The sequence below is a fragment of the Capricornis sumatraensis genome, chromosome 8 (assembly GCF_032405125.1).
Source record: "Capricornis sumatraensis isolate serow.1 chromosome 8, serow.2, whole genome shotgun sequence".
NCBI classification, from domain to species: domain Eukaryota; kingdom Metazoa; phylum Chordata; class Mammalia; order Artiodactyla; family Bovidae; genus Capricornis; species Capricornis sumatraensis.
The window spans coordinates 63,121,703-63,148,541 of NC_091076.1; the positions used below are offsets into that span (position 1 = coordinate 63,121,703).

A 26,839-nucleotide genomic window follows, 5' to 3' on the forward strand; every position below is an offset into this window, starting at 1 on the left:
ATGGGGCAAAGTCTGGAGGAGACCAGGTGTAAGCTTCTTCCATTCCTCTTCAGAAGGGGATATACTTAGTTTCTCTAGCATTAAGTTGTGACAACAGGTATGAAATGTTATCACCAGGGACGCTCTTTAGAGAGACACACATTGCTTAGGGCTTTTATTGGAGCTGGTCATCTGGACACCTTCTACTTACCACAGGCCAAAATTCCAAACTTCCAAAAGAAAGCAGAGGTTGAGCATAAACCACATTGTTTTCATAAACAATTTAAGCAGTTAACCGCATTTAACATTTAGGGAACAGTTTTGATTCAGGAAGTCTCCCCCAAATCCAAGTTCACAGATACCAGTCAAGGGCCAAACTTGAAAACGGATTTAAGGAAAACAGTCTCAGGTAGTCTATATTTTCTTTTTTCTGCACAGATACCTCTGAAAGATGCTGGGAAACCAACTCATATTTTAAAAACTGGTTAATGAAGGAAAAGAAGTACATCTCAGGGTAACCAAAAAGAGAGATAGGCAGTCATTATGTGCCTGCTGATGAAAATACAATAGCACCAACTGGGAGATGGTTCTTGCCAAAAAATAAAATTTTAACATGATCAGTTTTCTGGGTCTACCTACCTGTTTACAGGAAATACAGAGGACAGACAATATAGTCATCAAAATGTAGACCTTGGGAAACTCCCCAGGACAGATATCTTTCTTTCATCAGCGAATAAATTGTGTTGAAAAAGAGGGAGAGAGAAAGAAACCTACAGATCCAGAGAGTTAAGAGACTAGCAATCAATTATATATTTTAGACCTTAAGTTGAAAAAAAAAAATGAGATAGTTGGAGAAATTTGAATACTAACTAGATATTTGATGATACTAAGGAATTTTTGTATTTGTCTCAGTCCATTTTTAGGCTGCTATAACGATACCATGTTCTGGGTACCTTATAAACGGAATTTTATTTCCTATAGTTCTGGAGGCTGAGAATTTCAGGATTAAGGTGCCTGCAGATTCCGTATCTGGTGAGGGCCCACTTCCTGGTCATAGATGGCCATCTTTTTGCTGTATCCTCCTGTGGCTGAAGAGGTAAAGGAGCTTGCCTAAGTCTCTCATTTATGAGAGTACTGATCCACCTGAGTACCGCAGCTACTGAGCCCACACGCTGCAACTACCGAAGCTCGTGCATACCAGAGCCCACGCTCTGTGACAGGAGAGGCCGCCACAGCGAGAAGCCTGCGCACTGCAACTGGAGACCAGCCTCTGTTCGCTGAAACGAGAGAAAGCCTGCTCATCAACGAAGACCCAGGGGAACCAAAAATAAATAAATTTTCAAAAAAAGACCCCCTCTCCCATTTATAGGCCTCATCACCTCCTGAAAGTCCCATTACTGGGTTTCAACATAGGAATTTTGGAAGAGAGGGATTTTTTTAGTTTGATAATGATATTATGCATTATATTTTTTAAAATCTTGCGGAGAGAGACAATATTTTCATATCAAATTAAGAATAAATTATAACAAATTTTTAAATTTTATTTACTTATTTAAAAAAATTTTGTAATGGAAATAAAGTTGATTTACAGTTTTGTGTTAGTTTTTGGTATATAGCACAGTGATTCTATACACACACACTATTTTATATTCTTTTACAGGACATTGAATATAGTTCCCTGTGCTGTACAGTAAGACTTTGTTGTTTATCCGTTCTATGTATAATAGTTTGTATCTGCTAATTCAAAACTGCCAATCCATCCCTTCTCCCTTCCCATCAGTGACAACCGTGAGTCTGTTTCCTATTTCTGTGAGTTTGTTTGTTTCATAAATAAGTCCATTTATGTCGTATTTTTTATTTTTTTAAATCTGTTCTTTGGCCACACTGTGTAGCTTGTGGGATCTTAGTTCCTCAACCAAGGACTGAACCTGGGTCCTCAGCATTGAAAGCATGGAGTCCTAATCACTGGGCTGTCAGGGAATTTCATGTGTCATATTTTAAATTGCATGTATAAGTGATCCATAGTATGAAACCCGTCATGAATTTGCATGTCATCCTTGCAAAGGGGCCATTCTAATGTCCTCTGTATCATTCCAGTTTTAGTATATGTGCTGCTGAAGTGAGCACTGCAGGTTGTTTTTGTTTTTATTCACGCACACAGTTAAGAGTTTGTTGTTGTTTAAACATTTCTAGAAAAGTCAATTTTTCATTAACAAATTTAGATCAGCTAAATTTGATGTAAGAAGACTAGATTTGTTAGTTTAGAAACTTTTGATATGAACAAACACCAGCTGACAATCAAATATCGATTAAAAATTTAAATGGAAAAGTTTGACTCTCTTGAAAATTATATAAAATGAATGAAAATTTGAAGATATTAATTTGGTTCTTTTGACTATGAATCAAAATCATTTAAAAAATGTAAGTGTTTACTCAGGAAAAGTTGTATCCAAGGGCAAAGCCATGAGCTCATCAATGCTGAATTAATTCTTACTGTTAAACAGAATGGAGTCAGGCTGCAGTCTGCCTTCTGCCCTAAGAGTAGCCTTTCTCATACAGGGGCTGCTCTTCCACCTGGGTTCTAGAATGAGAAGACATGAGACACATAGCCTCGTAGGACTGGAACTAAGGCTCAGGTAGTTAAGTGATTTGCCCAAGATCATGTAGCTGGTAAATTAGTAAAGCCTGGCTTCAGCTCAGGACTCCCTGACCCCAAAAGCAATGCTATGATACAATATGCATCACTTACTGCTTTCCCCTAGGAACAGTGGCTTATCCTTGTGCTTTATGTCCAAAAGATGCTGAAAGGAGAAGGATGAGGATCGTAGAACATCAGCTGAAACGTGACACAGTCTTTCCTTTACACTGGACACCTACGAACATCTGCCTTTTTAACCTTCTAACTATATGGAGAGGGTTAAGTTCTTTGTATATTATAGTGTAAGTCTTTCTCTTTTAAAATGCAGACTAATTCCCCAGTCTTCTCAACTAATCATATTATTTACTGGATGATATCATTGTCTGAAAAGAGGCTAGTGAGATCATTACCATAAGCATCAATTTTACACATTAGTGTAACAGTATGCCAAAGTCTCAATCCAGATGTTAACAGCTACCAAATGTTTAAGAAAATATGTTACTTATTCTTCTTCATTTTTAATAGCTACAGAAAATTATTAGAGGGATTTTAAAATAAAGTTCTTACAACAGATTATAGTAATAAGTTAACACTTGCGTGCCTTTTAAAAAATAGCATCAAAATATCCTTGCTTATCCTGTACAGCCTCTCAATGGATCCTAAGAACAGTGTAATGAGCATGGCACTTAATATTTCATTACTGTTAAAGTATTGTCAGTTATAAGGTGACTGTTGATATAAAAATGACTTCTGCAGAGTGAAAGAAAAATATTACACATTTAATGTTAGATGCATAATGATTTCTGGAACATTAATAAAAGGTGGAAAATACATTCATCTTAGAATTCAGGGGATGTGGTAATTTTCTTGGGCCTGCTTTCATCATCTGTTAAGTGAACTTTTGAACTTTGTGGTTTTAGAAAGTTACTGCTGTTCTTATATTTTGGTCATGAGGGACCACTATATTCATTCCAGCATTCCAACCAGATGATTCAAAACAAAATCTATAATTTACAGATACTTGGAAAACTGAAAAATCATATCTTACTCAGACTTTCTTGGTTAAGTTTACTTTTACAACTTTGTTCTCTTTGTATAAAAGCCAGTGAAGTGACCACATTATCAAGTTAAAGTGGAAAGAAAGGGATGCCAAAAACATAGTGTCTGTAGATTGGGTTTGTGAATACTTTGAAATTTCTTTTTCTTAATCTTCAGTATATTTGACCAAAATGGTATACATCCTGCTGGTGATGTTTTTCATTTTACATGCTAAAGAATGTGTATGATTGTACTGTGGAACAGTGAAGGGGTTAAGAGTTCAGTATTAGGAACCTCGGTTTCAGTCTTGATCCTGCTGCTTCATTGATGTATGACTTGGGAAAGGTTATTTCAGTCTCCTTGGGCTCCAGTTTTTCTCAGCCATAAAATAGGGACACCAGTAATATCTCCCCCATGGAATCATCTTGAGGTTTAATACTGGTGACGCAAAGCACTTGGATTAATACCAGACTTCCCTGGTGGCTCAGGTGGTAAAGAATCTGCCTACGGTGGGGGAGACTGGATTCGATCCCTGGGTCAGGAAGATCCCTTGGAGAAAGGAATGGCAACCCACTCCAGTATTATTGCCTGGAGCCTCGTGGGCTACAGTTCATGGGGTCACAGAGAGTCAGACATGACTGAGCAACTAACACAATAGTAGTTATATGCCACATAATAACCATTTAAATGTATTAGCTATTGTTTTTATAATAATTTATTAATGGAGTTGATGTTGGGTTAAACAGTATGTGCTGTGATTAATTTCTCACTGGCAACGTGAAGACTGAGCTACAACATGGTATAACATTTTAGAATACAGTAGTAAACTTCCAATTGCTCTGTCCCATGTTCTGTTGTCATGTGTTTTGCATATGCTATAAACACATTAGAATTTGACTGTTGTTCCTTCCCTAGTAGCTCAGCTGATAAAGAATCCGCCTGTGATGCAGGAGACCCGGACTCAATTCCTGGGTCTGGAAGATCCGCTGGAGAAGGGATAGGCTACCCACTTGAATGTTCTTGTGCTTCCCTGGTGGCCCAGACGGTAAAGAATCCACCTGCAATGAGGGAGACCTGGGTTCGATCCCTGGGTTGGAAAGATGCCCTGGAGAAGGGAACAGCTACCCACTCCAGTATTCTGGCCTGGAGAATTCCATAGACTTTATAGTCCGTGGGGTGGCAAAGAGTCGGACACGACTGAGCAACTTTCTCTTTCTTTATTCCATTAGCCAGCCAATTATCTTTTAGACCAGTGAAAAATAAGGAAATTTCATATTTACTTTCATTTATTCTATTTCCTACTCTTTTTTCTTTGTGTTGATACAGTTATTTTGTTTGATATCTTATTACCTTCAGCCTGAAGTACTTTCTTTTACCCTTTTATGTAGTATACATTTGGTTCTCTGTTTTTATTTTCCTGAAAAAGTTTACTTTTTCTTTTTGAAAGGTATTTTCGTTGGGAATAGAATTCTCAGTTTGTTTTCTTTTCTTTTCTTTTCTTTAATTGCTTTAGAATTGTCATTCCACTGTTGTCTGGTTTATGTAGTTTTTGATGAGAAAAGTTTTTCTCAATGTAATTCATTGATTTTCCTCTGGCTGCCTTTAAAGTTTTCTTTTTACCTTTTGCTTTGAATAGTTTGGATACGATTTGTCTAGCTGGTTTGGGGAGTTAAAAGTGTGATGGTCCTACCTGTTCTCTGAACAACTTATATCTGTGGTTTTGTGTCTTTATTAGTTTTGGAAAATTTTCAACCTTTATCTTTTCAGCTATTCTGTTCCATTCTCTTTTACTTCTCGGATTTCAGTTGCATGCATGTCAAATCATTTGGTATTTTCTCACAGCCTTTGGATTTTCTGCTCTGTCCCCTCCCATCCCCACATATTTTCCCCTCTGTTTCGTTTGGATAGTCTCTAACTTGAGCCTGTTGAGTTTGCTGTTGAGGCATTCCGGAGCTTTATAAAACTCTATTTCTGTGTTTTTCCTTTGTCAGTCTGTGAGGTTTTGGGTTTTCTCTGCTTCCTTGTGTGACATGTAATTTGTGGTGGGAAGATAGATGCTTTATATAGGACAGTAGAGACTGAGCTAAACAGTATTTATGCCTGGCTGAGTCTTCCACACAAGCAGTTGCGTCAGTCTATACTTCAGCTGAGCTGGTTTTTTCGTGTGTTGTTACGACTACCCGCAGTGCACACCACAGGCTTCAAATTCCACACTAAGGTTTCCTCTTTTAGATTAGAGGCCCATTTGCCAGGGGAGATTTGTAATGTCTGCTCTACCTTTAACTTTTGATCTTGTTTTCTCTTTGGTACTGTACCTCAGAGAAGATCAGCGGGAGACTGCTGTTATTGATTGCTCGGTGTTTGCTAACACAGTGGTGGAGGTGGGTGAGGGGTACCAGGGTGGGGGATTCTCTGTTGTCCGATTGCTGTCTCAGTTTTAGGTGGTCCTTATGTCTCTGCAACTTGGAGGACGAGACTTTCTCACTGATTCTGCCTCTTGCCGTATGGCAGGGGACTTTTAAAGGTCTGTGGCTATGATGTTTTCCTGACCCTCCCTTAGGGATAGAGGATACCTTCCTCTTGGGCTTCCCTGGTGACTCAGACAGTAAAGAACGTGCCTGCAATGCTGGAGACCCAGGTTCGATCCCCACCCCTAGAGAAGGAAATGGAAACCCACTCCGGTATTCTTGCCTGGGAAATCTCATTGACAGAGGAGCCTGGTGGGCTGCAGTTCATGAGGGTCACAAAAGAGTCGGACATGAGTGAGGGACTGTCGCTTTTTCCCGATTATGCAGGGGCCAACTTGAAATAGTTACCTACAAAGTATGCGTGTTACATTCCTTTTATGTTTCGTGTGTTCTGACTTGGAAACCTCTCCCTGTGGCAGTTTCTGCCGAGTCTGCTAGCGGTGGCCCTGGAGACACAGTTTCTAGCATCAGCTACCGTAGTGTTGTTAAATATATTTATAAGTATCGTTTAATGAATATGTATTTTCATGTGTTGACTCAGTTTTATTCCTTGAATTATCTTTAATCATGTATTTTAATGACAAATTCTTCTTGGCAGATACTAGGTCAGGTTTTTTTCTTTTTTAAACCACACAGCACTTCTAACACCAAATGTGTGGAGTTTTTTCCCCACATCAATCAGTTCTCTAACTCTCTGGACACCAGCTGGGTGTCCTATAAATCAATTCATTTCTGATACTAACTACCCAGAGTTAGTGCAGACGTCCAGGTCTGCCCCCCACTTCAGAAGATGCCAGTTTCAGGTCCCCAACTTTTTCTACTTCTCACCAATCAGCTGTAAGTCAGGGGTTCCCATGTATCCCTCCTGGGATTCAGTAATGTGCTAGAAAGGGCCAACAGAAGTCAGGAAGGCATTTCATTCACTGTTACCAGTTCACCATAAAGGATACAGCTCACAAACAGCCAGATGGGAAGAGATGCACGCGATGGTGGATACCGTGGGGGCAGGGACAGTGCGGAAGGAGATGGTGCACCGTCCTTCCATGTCCTGGTGTTCCACCCTTCCTGCAGCGTGATGTGTTCACCAACATACCCAGAGTCTACGGCTTCTTCTGGAAGTTCCAGTATACAGGCGGCTGTGGTGGTTAGCTCCATTTTCAGCCCTTTCCTCCTTCCCTGACTCTGGAAAGTCGGGGTGAAAGTTCTAACCCTCTAATCACATCAGTAGTTCCTCTGACTACCAGCTCCCATTCTAAAGCTTTGTAAGGACCCGCCAAGGGTCACCTTATTAGCATAAATTCAGGTGTGGTTTAAAGAGGCTTATTATCAATAACAAAAGATGCTACTTTCATCTGTGGTGGTGGTGGTAGTGGTTTAGTACTAAGTCGAGTCCAGCTCTCGTGACCCCATGCCAGGTTCCTCTGTCCATGGGATTCTCCAGGCGAGAATACTGGAGTGGATTGCCATTTCCTTCTCCACCTTTCATCTGTATCACTCTGGGAATTCCAAAGATTTTAGAAGCTCTTGCATTGTTTTTTTTGGAACCTGGCAGAAGACCAAAATACGTTTGTTATATGACAGTATCACAGTAGGCTCTCAACACGGAACTGTTGAGTGAATGAATTTGTTACTGCTGTTACTGTCACTTTCTTATGAATAGCTTTTCTTCTTTATTTCTGACTATTATAATATTCAATTTTAAGAGTATAAAAATGTCTTTTTTTTACTTAAAAGTTGAATATATTTAATGTACAGCATTGTATAAATTTAAGATGTGCAGCATGTTAATTAGGTGCATTTATATATTGTAGTATAATCGCCATTGTATTTCTGAACATCCACTTACAGAATGTTGATTTTTCAAATCAAAATGATGTGTAGACATTTAACAGAAGTTGAAGGAATTTCTCTGATCAAAATTCTTATCACATTATGGGACTATTGAAGGAAAAAAACTTATCTCTTTGGACTTTGATGAGGACTCTCAAGAGAAAGAAAATTCAGTGTGTCCAGCCAGTGATACATATACTTTAGGATGGATACAGTATATTCTTGATTGAGTGTGATAACAAGGTATAAAGGAGGAAGAAGAGGGAGAAATTTAACATCATTGCCCTGAAGTTTACCAGGACCTTGTTTGGAGATGGAGATAAGATTTATTAAAGGTGATGATACCAGCCTCAAATTCCTCAACAACTGAAATGTCTAAGGTTGGCTTTACCATTTATTTTCTCCTAGGTGATTTACTGTTCTTTTGGTGGAACATCCAAAGGACTGCACTTCAATAACTTAATAGTTGGACTTGTCCTTCTTACAAGAGGCAGAGATGAAGAGAAAGCAAAATGTAAGTACTTTTATTATCTCAAAATGTTAAAATACTACATTTATGTACAGAATAATATACCTCAAAATTTTGATGACTATCAAAGGATTTGAATTGATGTTTCTTCAAAGAAGATATACAAATAGCCAGTAAGCACTTGAAAAAATGTTAAACATAAGTAGTTATTTGGGAAATGTAAATTAAAATTACAATGAGATACCACTTAAGTGTAAGATAGATAATGCAGCCACTTTGGAAAACTAACTGGCAGTTTCTCAAACTGTTAAACATTGAGTTTTCAATTTCATTCCTAGATATATACCCAAGGAAATTGAAACCATATATTCATTTAAAAAAAGTTCATAACAGCACGTTCATAATGGTTACAAAATGAAACAATCCTAATGCCCATCAACTGATGCAATTATCATAAGCAAAGTATAATATAACCAGCAGTAGAATATTGCTTGACAGTAAGAAGGAATAAAGTACTCTGAAAGAGCAGAAAAAACTTCGTTTCTAGGTTCTTTGGCTGATTTAATAATTAAGTTAATGTAAGACAGATTAACAGGAGAGAACCAAACACTTCTCACGCGTATGTATTTGTTTAGTCGTTCATCATGGCTTTTCTTCCATAGTGCAAGTGTCTTTTCCTTTTGTGACTGCAGTCACCGTCCACAGTGATTTTGGAGCCCAAGAAAATAAAGTCTGTCCCTGTTTCCACTGTTTCCGCATCTATTTACCATGAAGCTATGCAGCCAGATGCTATGATCTTAGTTTTTTGAATGTTGAGTTTTAAAAATCAGCTTTTTCACTCTCCTGTCACTCTTCTCTCATCAAGAGACTCTTTAGTTCCTCTTCGCTTTCTGCTGTTAGAGTGGTATCATCTCCATATCTGAGGTGGTTGATATTTTCCCTGGCAATCCTTAGTTCCAGCTTTTGATTCATCCAGCCTGGCATTTCGCATGATATACTCTACATATAAGTTAAATAAATAGGGTGACAACATACAGCCTTGACATACTCCTTTCCCAGTTTTGAACCAATCCATTGTTCCATCTCCGGTTCTAACTGTTGCTTCTTGACTTGCATACAGATTTCTCAGGAGACAGGTAAGGTGGTCTAGTATTCCTATCTCTTTTAAGAATTTTCCACAGTTTGTTGTGATCCACACAGTCAAGGGCTTTGGTATAGTCAGTGAAGCAGAAGTAGATGTTTTTCTGGAATTCTCTTGCTTTTTGTATGATCCAGTGGATGTTGGCAATTTGATTTCTGGTTTCTCTGTTTTTTCTAAATCCGACTTGTACATCTGAAAGTTTTCAGTTCATGTATTGTTGAAGCCTAGCTTGAAGGATTTTGAGCATTACCTTGCTATCAAGTGAAATGAGTAGGCAGTGTATTAAAGAGCAGAGACATCACTTTGCCAACAACAGTCCTTATAGTCAAAGCTCTGGTTTTTCCAGTAGTCATGTACAGATGTGATAGTTGGACCATAAAGAAGGCTGACCGCCAAAGAATTGATGGTTTTGAACTGTGGTGCTGGAGAAGACTCTTGAGAGTCCCTTAGACTGCAAGGAAATCAAACCAGTCAATCCGAAAGGAAATCAGCCCTGATTGTTCATCGTAAGGACTGATGCTAAAGTTGCAGCTCTAATACTTTGTCTACCTGATGTGAAGAACCAACTCATTGGAAGAGACTCTGAAGCTGGGGAAGATTGAGGGCAAGAGGAGAAGGGGGTGGCAGATGAGATGGTTAGATAACATTACTGACTCAATGAACCTAAGTTTGAGCAAACTCCAGGAGATAGTAAACGACAGGGAAGCCTGGCTTGCTGCAGTCCATGGTGTCACAAAGAGTTGGACTCAACAATGAACAACAAATTTGTGTTGTTATTTAGTTGCTGAGTTGTGATCCACATAGTCAAAGGCTTTAGTGTAGTCATTGAAGCAGAAGTACATATTTTTCTGGAATTCCCTTGCTTTCTCCATGATCCAGCAAATGTTGGCAATTTGATCTCTGGTTGCTCTGCCTTTTCTAAACCTAGCGTGTACATCTGGAAATTCTTGGTTCACGTACTGCTGAAGCCCAACTTGAAGGATTTGAGCATTACCTTGCTAGCGTGTGATATGAGCACAATTGTACAGGAGAAGTCCAATATTAAGATATTAGCAGAGTTTTGTTCCCTCTGAAATCTACAGGGAGGAATCCTTCCTTTTTCCTAACTTCTGATGGTAGCCCTCAATGCTTGGTGTTCCTTGACTTGCCAGTTGCTTCCCTCCAATCTCTCACTATCTCATCACATGGTTTCTTTCCACTGTTTCTGTCTTCTCAGTCATATTGAATTAGAACCCAACCTAATAAACTCATTTTAATTTGATTTTATCTGCAGAGACCCTTTTTCAAATGAAGTCACATTCATGAGTACTGGGGTTAAGACTTCCAACATATTCTTTGGAGGGGGGAGATATAATTTAATCCATAACAGATGGTCAGAGCCTTCCAGCAAATATCCCCCCTAACGGAATCAGCCATGGCATGTGGGTGGGCAGGCAGGGAACCCAGTGGGCCTTCAGAGGAATAGAATGTCTCTTCTTTCTATCACCTATGTTTCCAAATAAATTCAAATTCTCAGGTAGTTGGAGATTAGGATTTCAGCATATCTTTTGGGCAGATGCAGTTCAACCCTTAACAGCAGTATTTCAAACATTATATGTTCTTCTACCCAACTTTATTATTTCTTACCATGTCATATTTGTCCCAGATCTTGTTGTTGTTGTTTTTTACAAAATTAAAGCCAAATAAATGGTATACAAGCCAAATAAATGGTCTACTATACAGATTTTTCAGTTTGCTTTTTGTACTGAAGATTATTGATATTTACCATGTTGGAACATTAATTCCTGTATTTTAATTGCTATATAGTATTTCATTGTGTGTGTGTCTCAGGTTACCTATTTTTTTGTTGGTAAACATTTATCTTTTTTTCCCCCCTAAATTTCGCTATTACAAAGATTGCTTCAGAGTATGTTGTACCTCAGGCAGATATGTATGAGTTTTTCACAAGTGGAGGTGGAGTTGCCTAGAAATTGAACTTCTAGCATAAATCTTCATCTTTACATTTTGGCAAGATACTCTCCAAGGTGTTACAGTAATATATATTCATTAACAGTATATAAGAGTTCCAGTTTATCCTAGTTTATTGCTAACACTTTGTATTGTCACACTTAAACATTTTTTGCAAATTTGGTATGTGAAAAGATACCACATTGCTGTTGTAATTAGCATTGTTTTTTTTTAAGGGATAAATTGTATATTTATAAAACGCTTGGTCACTCAATAATTGTTACCTTTCTCTTTCCTCCCTACATCCACCAGGGTACTTTTAATCTATGATAAAATTAATTCATTATTTCTTTTTCCTAGACATTTTTAGTCTATTTGCAAGTGAATCCGGGAGCTATGTTATACGGGAAGAAATGGAAAGAATGCTTCATGTGGTGGATGGTAAAGTCCCAGATACACTCAGGAAGTGTTTCTCAGAGGTACATTTAAAGATTTACATTGCATCCCTGGGGACAGAGTATTAAATCTTAGTTGTGTAATGAGTTTAGCTGTGATGAATAGACGTTTATGTGTGGCATATTCTTGACGTTTTTGTATTTAATGGTTGAAGTTTTTTAACGATTTGTGTGCTAGACTCAAAGGTCCCTAACACTTACTACTGCTGTGTTTGTGAATCTGAAAATTCCCAGTTCTACTGTAAAGGCAACTATCTCTACTTATGGTGTAATGAAACATACTCCCCGACTCTCACACCAGCACGCACACATGCACTCACAGGTGATCCTGCAAACACCTGAGCGTTGCTTAAGTTGTGGTGCTCTTCATTGCTTTTCAGCATGAGCACGTAGAAATAGCACTCATTGGCCTTGAGCGGTAGGTGACCTCTATGATCCATCAATGCCTATTTTATCATAAATGCATTTTATATATAATTTATTTTTTTAATTGGTTTGCATACTGAAATATTTGGGTTTTGAAAATTGGTCATTTTGCTGTTTTCATAAATAATATATTTTCATTGTAAAAAAACTTTAACAACAGAAAATGTGTATCTTTAACAGAGAAAATTTTTCTTTAATTTCTTTTCAGAGGTCTGCTCACATGGTGAAAGTCCCAAAAGGTGTCAAAATAAAGCTCTTCTACAAGGTTTTGATCCTTTCCTGCAGCACTCAATGCTGTGTAATTTCTTGTGGCCATTTGATCCACTTCCATTTCACAGATAAAAGAGTCTTTCACTGCTGTTGATTTATTCAGAGCTTTTATTCAGTTTAATTCAGTCACCTTCCTAACTATATAAGCACTGATTATTCATACTCCAGCCATGTGCATATATCTGGTTCTGATATCTGTTTGGACTCTCTGGCTTTAGCTTTCCATCACTCTGGCTTTAAGTTTCCTCTGTGCTGATAGCACCTGGACATTTCCCTTTTTTGCTTTTCAGCTTGGCTAAGCAGTTTTTGGTAGTAGTTATGGTATTACATTTTAGTCAGCAATTCTACATGTTTGGTGCTAAAAGGATTGTCTTTCTGCATTTTTGGTTGTCTTATTGACTGGAAGTTGCTGTGATGGTATTTCAGTACCTTAAGACAAACTAGAGTATGTTTTTTGTTTTTCCTCTCTAAAATTTGCTGGCCAAATTTTATTAGAAAAAGAAAAAAGAGTTATCTAATCTTTGCAAGCCTGATAAATTGGATTTTTCACAGAAATATCAAGTGGTTTGCTTATTTTAGGGGAGAATGTATATTTTTTTCATTTTAATAAGGTTTATGCAGACATCCCTATTTTATAGATGGGGATTTAATTTGGTTAGCCACCCAGTTCTCTTAAAATTTAGACACAATAGCAGGTACATATACTAAGATAATAATTAGTGCTGTACAGAAAAATCAAGTAGACTACAGGAGATAGGTGGTGATAGGGAGGCGATGGATGACTAGGTGTAGGTGTTTTGTTATGGGACGGTTAAGAACAGCTTATAAGAGAAAGGAACATTAGAACAAAGAATTTTAAGGAAATGAGTATGGTAGTAAATGGATAGGGAAGTCTTATGTGAAGAACAAGGTCTTTGGAAGAGAGGAGATCAAAGAAATGAGAAGCCAAGGTTTGGGGATACTCATGTGTATAGCTATTTACATCATTAGGTACTTATGGTTGTTTAAAGAAAAAAAAGACTGTGAACGGGCTAATGTTACCTAATTCAACTATTTGATGTATTTACCTACATAATTTTTGAGTAAGGTATGTGATGTGATCCACACTCTTGCTTTTTGAGTCGCTGTGTTTCCAGTAACTTGAGGTGAAGGAAATCCACATAGGAGTTACATTGGTTTTTTTCTTATTGAACTTTTTTGGTTGTTGATTCTCATGGTAGGAATTCATACTTTATGTTGCCCTTCAAAGACGTATCAATTTCAGAAGTTTGTTTGTTTTTAATTGCCTTTTTTAGTACTGGAAGTTTTTTTCTTGTCTGCTATTGTGACAGTTTATAAAAAATTTCCATTTTGCTTCCTTATTTAGAGCCATGACTCAAGAACATAGAAAGTCATGTTTGACAGATGGGATTTTAGTACTGCCAGGTATATGGAGTGATCCTAATGGGCAAGCAGATTTGAGAGGTCGCTTTGTATTTCACTAAGTTGCCAGGCAGTATATATAGTGTGTAATTCAGGCACAGAGACTTTGGAGCCTAGACTGCTTGGGTTCAGTTCTATCTCTGCCACTGTATAACCTTGAACATACAGCTTTCAGAGCTTCAGTTTTCTCACATGTAAAATGGGGATAATAGTATGTCTTATTGTTGCTTGAGGGTTGCTTGAGGATTAAATGAGTATAAAAATACTTAGAATTGTGCTTAGGGAATTGTAAATACGCATTAAATGTTAACTGTATGGGAAGTTGTTGGAAGCACCTATTATAACGGGCAGTTTTTTCTTAGCGGTACATGAAGGTGTGTCTTATAACAGCATCTTAGCTTCATAAAACCGTTAAAACCATCATGTCCACTGGATATAAGACGCTTTTGATTAATAAGATGTGCTTTTATGTATTACTATAAAGAATAGAAAAATACCAGTTACAGTTATTATTGATTTTAAGACTTATCCCAATGTCGGAGATGTTAACGTTTAAAAATGTGCCTCAGCTTGTGGGATTTATACTGCAAACCCTCTTTGTAGACCAAATGTGGATAGAAAAAGAAAATGGGTCTGATCCTCTAAACATGCAGCAGTGTCCTCATGTCCCTGCAGCAAGTCTGAGTGCTATAGTCCTCCATTTAGAAAGCTAAGACTTCCAGTGTTGTCTTATTTATTTATTGGCTGTGCTGGGTATTCATTGCTGTGTGTGGACTTTCTCTAATTGCATCCAGTGAGGGCTCTTGTTTGTTGTGAGGCATCAGTTTCTCATTGTTGTGGAACACAGATTCTAGGCCCACGAGCTTCAGTAGTTGCAGCACGCAGGCTCAGTAGTTGTGGCCCATGGGCTTAGTTGCTCCTTGGCAAGTGGGATCTTAGTTCGCTAACCAGGGATCCAACCTGTGTCCCCTGGCCAGGTGTATTCTTAACTGCCGGACCACCAGGGAAGTCCCTCCAATGTTGTCTTGATTGCTTGGATTGTATTGTTAAATATTCTGAAACCATGAAGCTAAGCATATTACTATACTTAATAGGATGCTACTAACAATATAGAAATTATTTCTACTGCAATTCTTTTAGGTTATAAGTTATTTGTATCACTTAATAGCTCCATCAGGATTATAGCTACTAGGCTCCTGAGTGTCGTTCTTCATCATATTTCTATGTGGGTTGCTTCTGCCTTTTTCTCATAGAAATATCTGGCCCATACTCTTGTCTTCCAGTCAAAGAGATTGACTTCCACAGCCATATGATGTTTTTTCTCAGCCTGGACGCTTTTTTTCTCCGCAGATTTAGCAAGACAAGTACTTGGAAAGAAAGCAAAGAAATAGAAACCTCCTTGCTTCTTTTTTGTATTCTAGTTGACTTGTGAATGTATGTTTTCAGTGATGACTTTTGGAAGGGGACTCCTGGATAGTTTTTAATTTACCAATGAAATTTAAAACATTATTCATATTCCATACACATTTATTAAAATGTGCTAATTCTAACCAATGGAAGTGTTGAAGAAGCAGGATAAAACAAATGAAAAATTGCTTTTATTAAGTATTGAAAGAAATGCAGTTTACCCTGATTGCAAGATGTACCTTAGCAAATAAAATGTGACTTAGTAGAAATTCACTGCTTTAATGAATTGATAAAATAATTTGCAATTACCGTATAGGTTTATGTAAATAGAAATTCTGAAATAGTTATATTTGAAGACAGTTTTTTTTTTCCTATAATGATATTTAGATTATTCTCCCTTTATAGATAGTAGAAGGGAGTAAATGTCAATTAAATGCAAATTTAAAATTGTGTAAGTTCCAAGTAAGGTACCTTGAAGTTTAACTAAACCTGTGTTTTCTTGTTTTAATTTTAGGGTGAAAAGGTAAACTATGAAAAGTTTAGAAATTGGCTTCTTCTAAACAAAGATGCTTTTACCTTCTCTCGTTGGCTACTGTCTGGAGGTGTATATGTGACCCTCACTGATGATAGTGATACTCCCACTTTCTACCAAACTCTGGCTGGAGTCACACATTGTAAGTAATGGCATTTTATCGTGCTCTGTTCACTTTTTAATACAGTTGCCTGGTAATATGAGAATATGCCTATTATCAGTGTGGCTTTTTTTTTCTTCCAAAATGTAATAACATGGAATGCTGGAGGCTTGAGTACATAACTGAAAAAGATAAATGTTTTTTTGTCTACTCACTGAATATTTTCGTACTCCAAATGTATAAGTTTTTTTCCCCCACACCAAGCAATTCTCCAGTGCTCTGTGGACACCAACTGGGTGTCCTACACTTTAGTTCAGTTCTGACACTGTCTGCCTGGGATTAGCACAGACCCATCCCACAGGTTTAGGTCTCAGTCCCAAAAGACTGCCCCCTGCCCTCCCCGCTTCAGATGCCAAGTCCAGATTGTGACCTGTGCTTCTGACTGACCACCTGAAAATGAGACTTCCCATGACCCTCTCCTTGGGTTTGGTAATTTACTAGAACTTCAGGAAACATTTACTTTTACTGATTTATTATATAATAAAAGCTGTATTAAAGGATACAGATGAACAGCTGGGTGAACAGATACGTAGGACGGAATCTGGAAGGGTCCCACACACAGGAGTATCTGTCCACATGGAGCTGTGTTGCCCACTTCTTGGCATGTAGATGTGTTTAGATGCTCTCCAGACCCTGTGCTTGGGATTTTTGTGCAGGCTTTGTTACATAAGCATTATCAGTTATTAACTGTATTTCTAAATCTTTTCTTTTTTCCAGAGAATGGGGAGGAATGGGGTTAAAAGTTCCAAGTTTCTGGTGTATGGTTTGGTCTTTCTAGTGACCAGCCCCTTTCCAGGAACCTACCGAGAGTTACTTCAGGCATCAGAACAAAAGATTCCTATCACCCAGAAAATTCTGAGGGATTTAGGAGCTCTGCATCAGACATTCCTGTCACTCAGGAAATTAAAGAAATTTCCTCAAAAGAGAAAATATTAGCAAGAACTGGGATCAATATCACTTATTTCACAGCAGCCCTCTACTAACTGTTCTTAACCAAGCTATATTAGTTCCTAGGGCTGCTGTAACAAAATTAACACAATCCATAAACTGAAAAAACAGAAATCTACTCTTACAGTTCTGGAAGCTGAAATCAAAGTGTTAATAGAGTCATGTTCCCTCTGAAGATCCCAGGGAAGCATCTTTCCTTGCCTCTCCCAGCTTCTTGTGAACCCAGGCTTTGCTTGACTTGTGGCAGCATAATTCTAGTTTCTGCCTCTGTTTTCATATAGCCTTCTGCCTGTGTGTGTGTGTCTGTGTCTTCTCCCCTTCTTTTAAAGACACCACTCTTTGGACTTAAGGCCCAGTCTAAGTTTAGGATGATTTTAACTCTAGAGCCCTAATTCATTACATCTGCAAAGACCCTATTTCCAAGTGAGGTCACATTCTGTGATTCCAGGTGATAATGAAGTTTTGAGGGATGCTGTTGAGTCCACCACAGCACAGGCCTAAGTGTCAACTTCTACTGTTCTTTTCTGTGGTTACAGAATGGATGTACTCTGGGCTTTTGCGTATGCTCCTTCTTAACACTAGAAGGATTGCCTTTGCCTTTTATTCTCCCTGTAAACCCTAGTCATCCTTGAAGATTTAAGTCACATGCTGCTTGCTTTCCATGAAATGTTTTCTTGCCTTCCTGTGAGAAATCATCTCTCCTTCCTCTGAACTCTCATAACATTTTATTTTGTACTCTTCTTGAATGAACTTACCACTTTCATCTTTGTATTATAATTATTTATAATATTTTATTTATTTGTACATGTCATTTCTCTTAAATCATAGAGAGTCTGTATTATTCTTTTATTCACTCTCAGTGTCAAGCCTTAAATAAGTCTATTTGTTGACCACGTAGAGGACCTTGGGTATCAAACACTGTTTGTATTTATTTTTTCTTGTAATTTATGAGTTGGCTACTAGTTATTCACCAGCTGCTTTCTCTCTCATTTTTATTCCATTGTTACCAAAAATTCTGACACATAAATCCTGGCATGAATAGGCAATTAACTTGATGCTCCTACTTTTTCAGCACAACTGTCTTTATTTTGAGAGGAAAGCCTTTTTTAAAAAATCATTTTGTATAAAAAATTAGGAAATCTTTTTATACTTTAAGCTTTATCATTGTCAGTCATATGGATGTTCTGCTGAACTCTTGCTTTCATTTGTAATTGTATGGTAAATTATTTTTCTATCATTGGCTAAGGATGTGATTACTTTCCTTGAATGACTCATGTTATAGAAAAAAATGTTCTGACACTTAATAAAATGGTAAACAAGACTTTTAAAAATTATTTATTTTTGGCTGCTCTACATCTTTGTTGCTGTGCTCAGGCTTTTTCTAGTTGCAGCATGTGGGCTCTAGGGCTCTCGGGCTCTAGTAGTTATAGCGCACGGTCTTAGTTGCTCAGCAGGTGGAATCTTCCCGAACCAGGGATAGAACCTGGGTCCCTGGATTGGCAGGCGAATTCTTATCTGCTATACCACCAGGGAAGTCCCATAAACAAAACTTTATTCAAGACTTTTGCAGTAGCATATTGCAGTAATGGAGAGAGATTGGTCTTACCTCCAAATATTATCAGGAAAGCAACTTACAGCCAAGGAGCAAGGTGAGGTGATCAGTGGAAGGAAAATTACTAAGAGAAATCATCAAGGGTAGGGAATTCTTACTAAAAGCCGGCCAAAGACTTATTCATTAAATATGGGGTATGAGGAACTTGATCAGGTGTCAAGGGTGGGGGATGATACAGCAGGATTCTTTGCTAAGATTCAGCTGGACAGGCCAACGTCAGAATAAGGGGCCAACTTCTGAGCCTAGTAGAAAAGAGGGCTCAAAGGAGTGGGACTAAATTTTAGTCAAGGTGAGAGTCTCTGTCAGCTGGTTCAAGTTGAATTAGTTCTGACACACTTTGCAAATACAAATGCTGCTTCAGTTCAGTTCAGTCACTCAGTCGTGTCCGACTCTTTGCGACTCCATGAATCGCAGCGCGCCAGGCCTCCCTGTCCATCACCAACTCCCAGAGTTTACCCAAACTCATGTCCATTGAATCGGTGATGCCATCCAGCCATCTCATCCTCTGTCGTCCCCTTCTCCTCCTGCCCCCAATCCCTCCCAGCATCAGGGTCTTTTCCAGTGAGTCAACTCTATGCATGAGGTGGCCAAAGTATTGGAGTTTCAGCTTTAGCATCAGTCCTTCCAAAGAACACCCAGGACTGATATCCTTTAGAATGGATTGGTTGGATCTCCTTGCAGTCCAAGGGACTCTGAAGAGTCTTCTCCAACACCACAGCTCAAAAGCATCAATTCTTCGGCGCTCAGCTTTCTTCACTGTCCAACTCTCACATCCATACATGACCACTAGCCTTGACTAGATGGACCTTTGTTGGCACAGTAATGTCTCTACTTTTCAATATGCTATCTAGGTTGGTCATAACTTTCCTTTCAAGGAGTAAGCATCTTTTAATTTCATGGCTGCAATCAGCATCTGCAGTGATTTTGGAGACCCCCAAAATAAAGTCTGACACTGTTTCCACTGTTTCCCCATCTATTTCCCATGAAGTGATGGGACCAGATGCCATGATCTTCGTTTTCTGAATGTTGAGCTTTAAGCCAAGTTTTTCACTCTCCTCTTTCACTTTGATCAAGAGGCGTTTTAGTTCCTCTTCACTTTCTCCCATAAGGGTGGTGTCATCTGCATATCTGAGGTTCTTGATATTTCTTCCGGCAATCTTGATTCCAGCTTGTGCTTCTTCCAGCCCAGCGTTTCTCATGATGTACTCTGCATATAAGTTGAATAAGCTGCTTATTGTTTGTTTTCCAAAGCACTGTATCAAAGATTACAGGCTTGTGTAAATTTAATCAGTCAAAATTATTATCAAAATATTAAAAATGTTATCCCATTATGTGGCTCCATTTTAATTTGAAAATGATCTTTTCAGTTTAATTTTTTATCAGTTGGGAAGATTTGGGGATTTTTAATGGTATCTAAAAGTACCTGCAAGGAGATCCAACCAGTCCATCCTAAAGGAGATCAGTCCTGGGTGTTCATTGGAAGGAACTGATGCTGAAGCTGAAACTCCAATACTTTGGCTACCTCATGCAAAGAGTTGACTTCATTGGAAAAGACCCTGATGCTGGGAGGGATTGGGGGCAGGAGAAGAAGGGGACGACAGAGGATGAGATGGCTGGATGGCATCATTGACTCGATGGACATAAGTTTGAGTGAACGCCGAGAGTTGGTGATGGACAGGGAGACCTGGTGTGCTGTGATTCATGAAGTCGCAAAGAGTCGGAGACGACTGAGCAACTGAACTGAACTGACTGAAAAGTACATTACCTTTGCCTTGTTAAAAAATATTTTATCTTGAATTTATGCATTGTTTCATCTGAAATAATGACCTAATTTCTGAACTGAGTGGCTTTTTCCTAGGCTTATTGTACCTACTAATACCTCTGCAACATTTTAGTACTATTGACTGTTTGCTTGAAATTCTCTTCTCCCTTAATTTTGAAACATTGTAGTTTTAAGTTATTTCTCGTTGATCAGCCTTTAGCTCTATTCTATTCTTAACTGCTTTTGCTTCATTACAGCCATTTCTTTTGCTTCATTTATCCTTCATGTCTTTGCAGATGATACCTAGATGAAGTTTGCTGATCTTGAGGTATCAAACTGTATATTCATTTTAATAAATGCCTCCTGGATATATTTTCTAACATCTTAATTTCATATCTAACAGCTTTCCTTACTTCAGTCCATTTATAGGTCAAAAAAAGCAAACATCCTGTTCTTCCTCCTATGATTTTTTTTTCTCTCTTTTTTGAAATTCAAGTATAGTTTTTGCTTTTGTTGTTTAGTTGCCAAATTGTGTCCAACTCTTTTTGTGACCCCCATGGAATCTGTAGCCTGCCAGACTCCTCTGGCCATGGAATTCTTCAGGCAAGAATACTGGAATGGGGAGCCATTCCCTTCTCCAGGGGATCTTCCCGACCCAGGGACTGAGCCTGGGTTTCCTGCATTGAAGACAGATTCTTTACTGTCTGAGCCACCAGGGAAGCCCTTAAATCTTTATAACTAGGCTCAAACATTTTTATTAATCAAAATAGGAAGCATTAGTCTACTTATTTTCACCAATGAGAAATAAGTTTGTTTATTCCTCTAGTATAAAATCCTTGCTTCATGATTCGACGAACTCTTGGAAAGCATTTTCTGGATCCTGCTGGTTGTGAAAGCATTTTCACTGGAAAACAAGTTTTTGAGATGCTTGAAGAAGTGGTAGTCAGTTGGCTGAACATCAGGTGAATGTGGCAGATGAGGCAAAACTTAGTAGTCCAATTCATTCAACTTCTGAGTTATTGGTTGTGTGATAGTTGGTCGAGTGTTGTTGTGGAGAAGAATCGGGCTCTTTCTGTTGACCAAAGCTGGCTGCAGGCACTGCAGTTTTAGGTGCATCTCATTGATCTGCTGTGTATAGTCCTCAAATATAATGGTTTCACCAGGATTCAGAATGCTGTGGTGGAGCAGATTGCTTTCAGACATGCACAGCAGTAAATGGCAGCTTAACAGTAAGCAGCAGCGAGCAATAGCTGGAAGCAAGGTCTTAATTTCCCAGACTGGGAGTCCTAACCACTGGACCACAGGGGCCAGCAGTGAAGGCTAGAGTCCCTTCCTAGTCCTTGCCTGACTAGTTAAAAATGAATTCAGGCAAGGAGGCAGAAGGTAAAGAGTAAAGTAAGAAGTTTTTGTCTTCCTTCAGGCCAATCATCTTGCTTTGTTCCCCTCCCCCTGCTAATTTGTATCAGGACTCTCCTCTGGGGTGCACATGCACCACTTTAGCCAAGATGAATCTTGAAGCAAAGACTTCTGTGAGGAGCAGGACTCACTGTGGCCTGGAATTATCCTCTGACTTTTGACCCCAAAGAGCCTTTATGGAAATGTACAGTGTCTCCCTTATCCTAAAAAGGGGGAAGTGGAGATCCTTCAGTAGTTTACTCAAAAAGGGTTTTGCCTCTGTCCTTGCCATAATTATTTCTTCGCCATAATTATATTTCCTCAAAATGTTTACAAGAGAAAAAGACTGGCTGTTTACCTTGTTTCTTTTGTTACTTCCATTTCGGAGAGCAATTGTAAATTCCTCAACTGGAGCCCACATAGCTCTTGTCTCAGGAAATGCTGACAGGGGGCCGGCTGATTGTCAATGTCCAACTTGGAACCCATCTGTCTCCTATCTCAAGATGGGTAGCAGACCACCAAACAGTGAACCATGACCTTTTTCTGATGCAAGTTTGGCTTTGAAAAGTGCTTTGGAGCTTCTTCTCAGTCCAGCCACTGAGCTGGTCATCGCCAGTTTTTGTAGAAAATCCGCTTTTCGTCACCCATCACAATCCAATTGAGAAATGGTTCATTTTTGTTGAGCGGCATAAGAGAAGACAATACTTCAGAATGACGATTTTTTAAATTTGCTGTCAGTTAATGAGGCACTCACTCAGCAAGGTTTTTCCCCTTTCCAGTTTGCTTCAAGTGCCAAACGAGTGTAGAGTGGTAGACATTGAGTTCTTCAGCAGCTTCTTGGGTAGTTGTAAGAGGATCAGGTTTGATGATTGCTCTCAGTTGGTCGTTGTCAACTTCCGATGGCCGGTCACTATGCTCCTCATCTTCAAGGCTCTCGTCTCATTTGCAAAACTTCTTAAACCACCACTGCACTGTATGGTCGTTAGCAGATCCTGGGCCAAATGGATTGTTGACATTGCAAGTTGTTTGCACTGCTTTAGGACCCATTTTGAACTGGAATAACAAAATTGCTTGAATTTGCTTTTTGTCTAATATCCCTAGTCTAAAATAAATATAAAATACACATCAAGTAGTAAGTCATTAGCAAAAAAAAAATAAAGTGAGAAATGTGTATTAAAATGTTGTGTAACATAACCACATTTATTTAAGGATGTATTCCAGAATCAAATGGCAAATTTCAACCGTGCAAAAACTGGAATTACATTTGCACCAACCTAATAATTCTAGTAATCCAGTTTGAAGTTACCTTTGACTTCTCTTTATCAAGCTTCATATTAAATCCTATCAATCTTAACTCAACCATATTTCTTGCATCTTTCTTTGCTACTCTCATCATTATGATAGTTTTTTTACTTATCTGACCTGACTATGGTTTGATAATAGGAGTAATGAAAGACACATTTCTGTTTTTGTTTACTTCAGTTCAGTTCAGTCGCTCAGTCATGTCTGACTCTTTGCTACCCCATGAATCACAGCACCCCAGGCCTCCCTGTCTATCACCAACTCCCAGAGTTCACTCAGATTCATGTCCATCGAGTCAGTGATGTCATCCAGCCATCTCATCCTCTGTCGTCCCCTTCTCCTCCTGCCCCAATCCCTCCCAGCATCAGAGTCTTCTCCAATGAGTCAACTCTTCACATGAGGTGCCCAAAGTACTGGAGTTTCAGCTTTAGGGTCATTCCTTTCAGAGAAATCCCAGGGCTGATCTCCTTCAGAATGGACTGGTTGGATCTCCTTGCAGTCCAAGGGACTCTCAAGAGTCTTCTCCAACACCACAGTTCAAAAGCATCAATTCTTCGGCGCTCAGCCTTCTTCACAGTCCAACTCTCACATCCATACATGACCATTGAAAAAACCATAGCCTTGACTAGATGGACCTTAGTTGTTTACTTAGTTTGCATAAAAGCAAAAACAAACCATTCTTCCCTGTTTTGAAACCTTTGAGAAATCTTCATATTCTGTAGAACAAAGTTTTAAACTCCTTAATATGACTCTTAAGTCTCTTAGTTTATTATTCTTAATTTTCAATACCCATTTCTCCTCACTTATGTTCTCAGCTTCAACTAAAGAGCACTGGTCAGTATTCCATGACTATACCATGAACTTCCATGGCTACCCTATCTACCATCACTCCTAATATTCCTTCATATAAGAATACATTCCATCTTTCAGTTCTTGACAGGTAAAATGCTTTGTCATCAATCCTAACTCAAATGTCATAACCCTTTTGTCATGCCTTCTCCATTTTTCTGCAGTTGGAATTAATCAGTTTTTCTCTTTGCATTCCTACACACTTTACTTTTGAATTAAAGTAGTTAAGATGCTTTTTGCCTTACTGTAAAGTCAGTTGAAAATCGCTTTGTTTTTCAACAGAAGTTACAAACAAGTCTCTTGAGGACAAGGCTTATATTCTATTCTTCTTTGGGTTTTTCTTAGTTTAGTGAATCACAGTGCATGTTGTTGGACTGAACTGTGTTGGAAAATTTTCAACAACCAAAAGTCTGCATTCTGAGTATTGATTTAAACATTTGAATTCCCCAGGAGAGAGCAGGAGGAATATGTTGTTTTAGGATTGTAGGACTAAACCCATAGGAGGGAGAAGGACCAAGATAAATCATCATGTTTAAATAAAGTTTAACAACTTCATAGTATGTAAGTGTTCATATAAAGACCTACCATATTTTTAGAGTGGAAATGAATTGTATATGTCAATTTAAAGAACTGCTTAAGATTGCAAAATAGTTGTTTTTAGATCTTCCCTTTAAAACTTTTGGTTAGAAAAATTATGTGAGCTACAGAAAATTGGTTAGCAGTAACTTGAGGCACATAGAGATCAGTCTACTTTAAATATTATAGGGAAAAAGAAGATGTGTGTATGCATATAACTGATTCACTTTGCTGTACAGTAGAAACTAACTGAACATTGTAAAGCAACTATACTCCAATAAATACTAATTTAAAAAATAAATAAAATGTAAAAAAAAAAAAACAGTACATGGAATAAGCTGTCTGAACTAGTTATTTTATCTCCTGTAATGTACCTGTTGGTTTCCTTGGTGGCTGTAGAAGTAAGTTGGCAGTGTGTGGTAAAAACCTGAAGAAATAACCTATGCTTTTAATTTTCTCGCTTATTTATAATATTTTTAATTGCTGACCTCTTAGCTGAATTTTGTTGTATCCTTATTTCTTGTAAGAAGGATATACCAAAATAATCAACTATTCAACCACTATTTTGTAGTTAATGGCCTTTATCTTGAGCATTAGAATTATTTGAAGAGGGTGTTAAAAGTGCAGGTTACTGGTTCTGTCTTCAACGATTTTTTATCTGTGGGCCGTAGGGCTCTGTACTTTTAACTCTGGGTAATTCTGATATGGATGGACCATGAACTGCATTTTGAGAAATAATTTGTTATTGTTGTTCAGTCACTCAGTTGTGTCCAACTATTTGCAACCCCATGGACTACAGCCTCCTAGAGCTTGCTCAAACTCATGTCTATTGAATCAGTGATGCCATCCAATCATCTTGTCCTCTTTCGTCCCCTTCTCCTGCCTTCAATCTCTCTCAGCATCAGGGTCTTTTCCAGTGAGTCGGTTCTTTGCCTCAGCTTCAGCTTCAGTCTCAGTTCTTCCAATGAATATTCAGGGTTGATTTCCTTTAGGATGGACTGGTTTGACCTCCTTGCTGTCCAAGGGACTCTCAAGAATCTTCTACAGCACTGCAGTTCAAAAGCATCAGTTCTTTGGCATGCTCAGCCTTCTTTATGGTCCAACTCTCACATTCATACATGACTACTGGAAAAACTGTAGCTTTGACTATTCGGACCTTTGTTGGCAAAGTAATGTCTCTGCTTTTTAATATGCCGTCTAGGTTTGTCATTGCTTTCCTTCCAAGGCGCAGTTGAAAGCGAAAGTATCTGACTCTTTGTGACCCATGCACAGTCCATGGAATTCTCTAGGCCAGAATACTGGAGTGGGTAGCCTTTTGCCTCTCCAGGGGTTCTTCCCAACCTAGGGGTTGAACCCAGGTCTTCCACATTGTAGGTGGATTCTTTCCCAGCTGAGCCACAAGGGAAACCCAAGAATACTGGAGAGGGCAGCCTATCCCTTCCTCCAGTGGATCTTCCCAACACAGGAATTGAACTGGGGTCTCCTGCACTACAGGTGGATTCTTTACCAACTAAGCTATCAGGGAAGCCAGAATACTGGAGTGAGTAGAGTAGCCATTCCCTTCTCCAGGGGATCTTCCCAGCCTAGGGATTGAACCCAGGTCTCCTGCATTGCAGGCAGAGTCTTCACTAGCTGAGCCACCAGGGATGCCCTCCAAAGAGCAAGTGTCTTTTATTTTCAGAGCTGCCGTCACCATCTGCAATGATTTTGGAGGCCAAAAAAAGTCATCACTATTTCGTTTCCCCATCTATTTGCTATGAAAGAAGTGCTGGGACCAGATGCCATGATCTTAGTTTTTGAATGTTGAGTTTTAAGCCAGGTTTTTCTCTCTCCCCTTTCACTTTCATCAAGAGGCTCTTAAGTTCTTCTTTGCTTACTGCCATAAGGGTGGTGTCATCTGCATTTGTGAGGTTATTGGTATTTCTCCTGACAGTCTTGATTCCAACTTGTGATTCATCCAGCCAGGCATTATGCATGATGTACTCTGCATATAAGTTAAATAAACAGGGTAATAATATACATACTCCTTTCTCAATTTGGAACCAGTCTATTGTTCCATGTTCAGTCCTAACTGTTGTTTCTTGACCTGCATACAGGTTTCACAGGAGGCAGGTGGTATGGTATTTCCATCTCTTTCAGAATTTTTTCACAATTTGTTGTGATCCACACAGTCAAAAGTTTAGCGTAGTCAATGAACCAGAAGTAGATGTTTT

The 26,839-nt window shown here is 38.7% G+C and overlaps 1 protein-coding gene and 1 non-coding gene across 2 annotated transcripts in view; one reads left to right on the forward strand and one right to left on the reverse strand.

The window, feature by feature from the left end:
- USP32 (ubiquitin specific peptidase 32) overlaps nt 1–26,839 on the forward strand; it is a 164,461-nt gene that overhangs the window by 62,193 nt on the left and 75,429 nt on the right. The window contains exons 5-7 of the mRNA XM_068977410.1: nt 8,362–8,467; nt 11,871–11,989; nt 16,005–16,164. Coding sequence (XP_068833511.1) covers nt 8,362–8,467; nt 11,871–11,989; nt 16,005–16,164 — 385 coding nt within the window. The remainder of the gene's footprint in view (nt 1–8,361; nt 8,468–11,870; nt 11,990–16,004; nt 16,165–26,839) is intronic.
- Nucleotides 2,000–2,106, reverse strand: LOC138084844 (U6 spliceosomal RNA). The gene has a single exon (XR_011145252.1). It is a non-coding gene; the product is annotated as a U6 spliceosomal RNA (small nuclear RNA).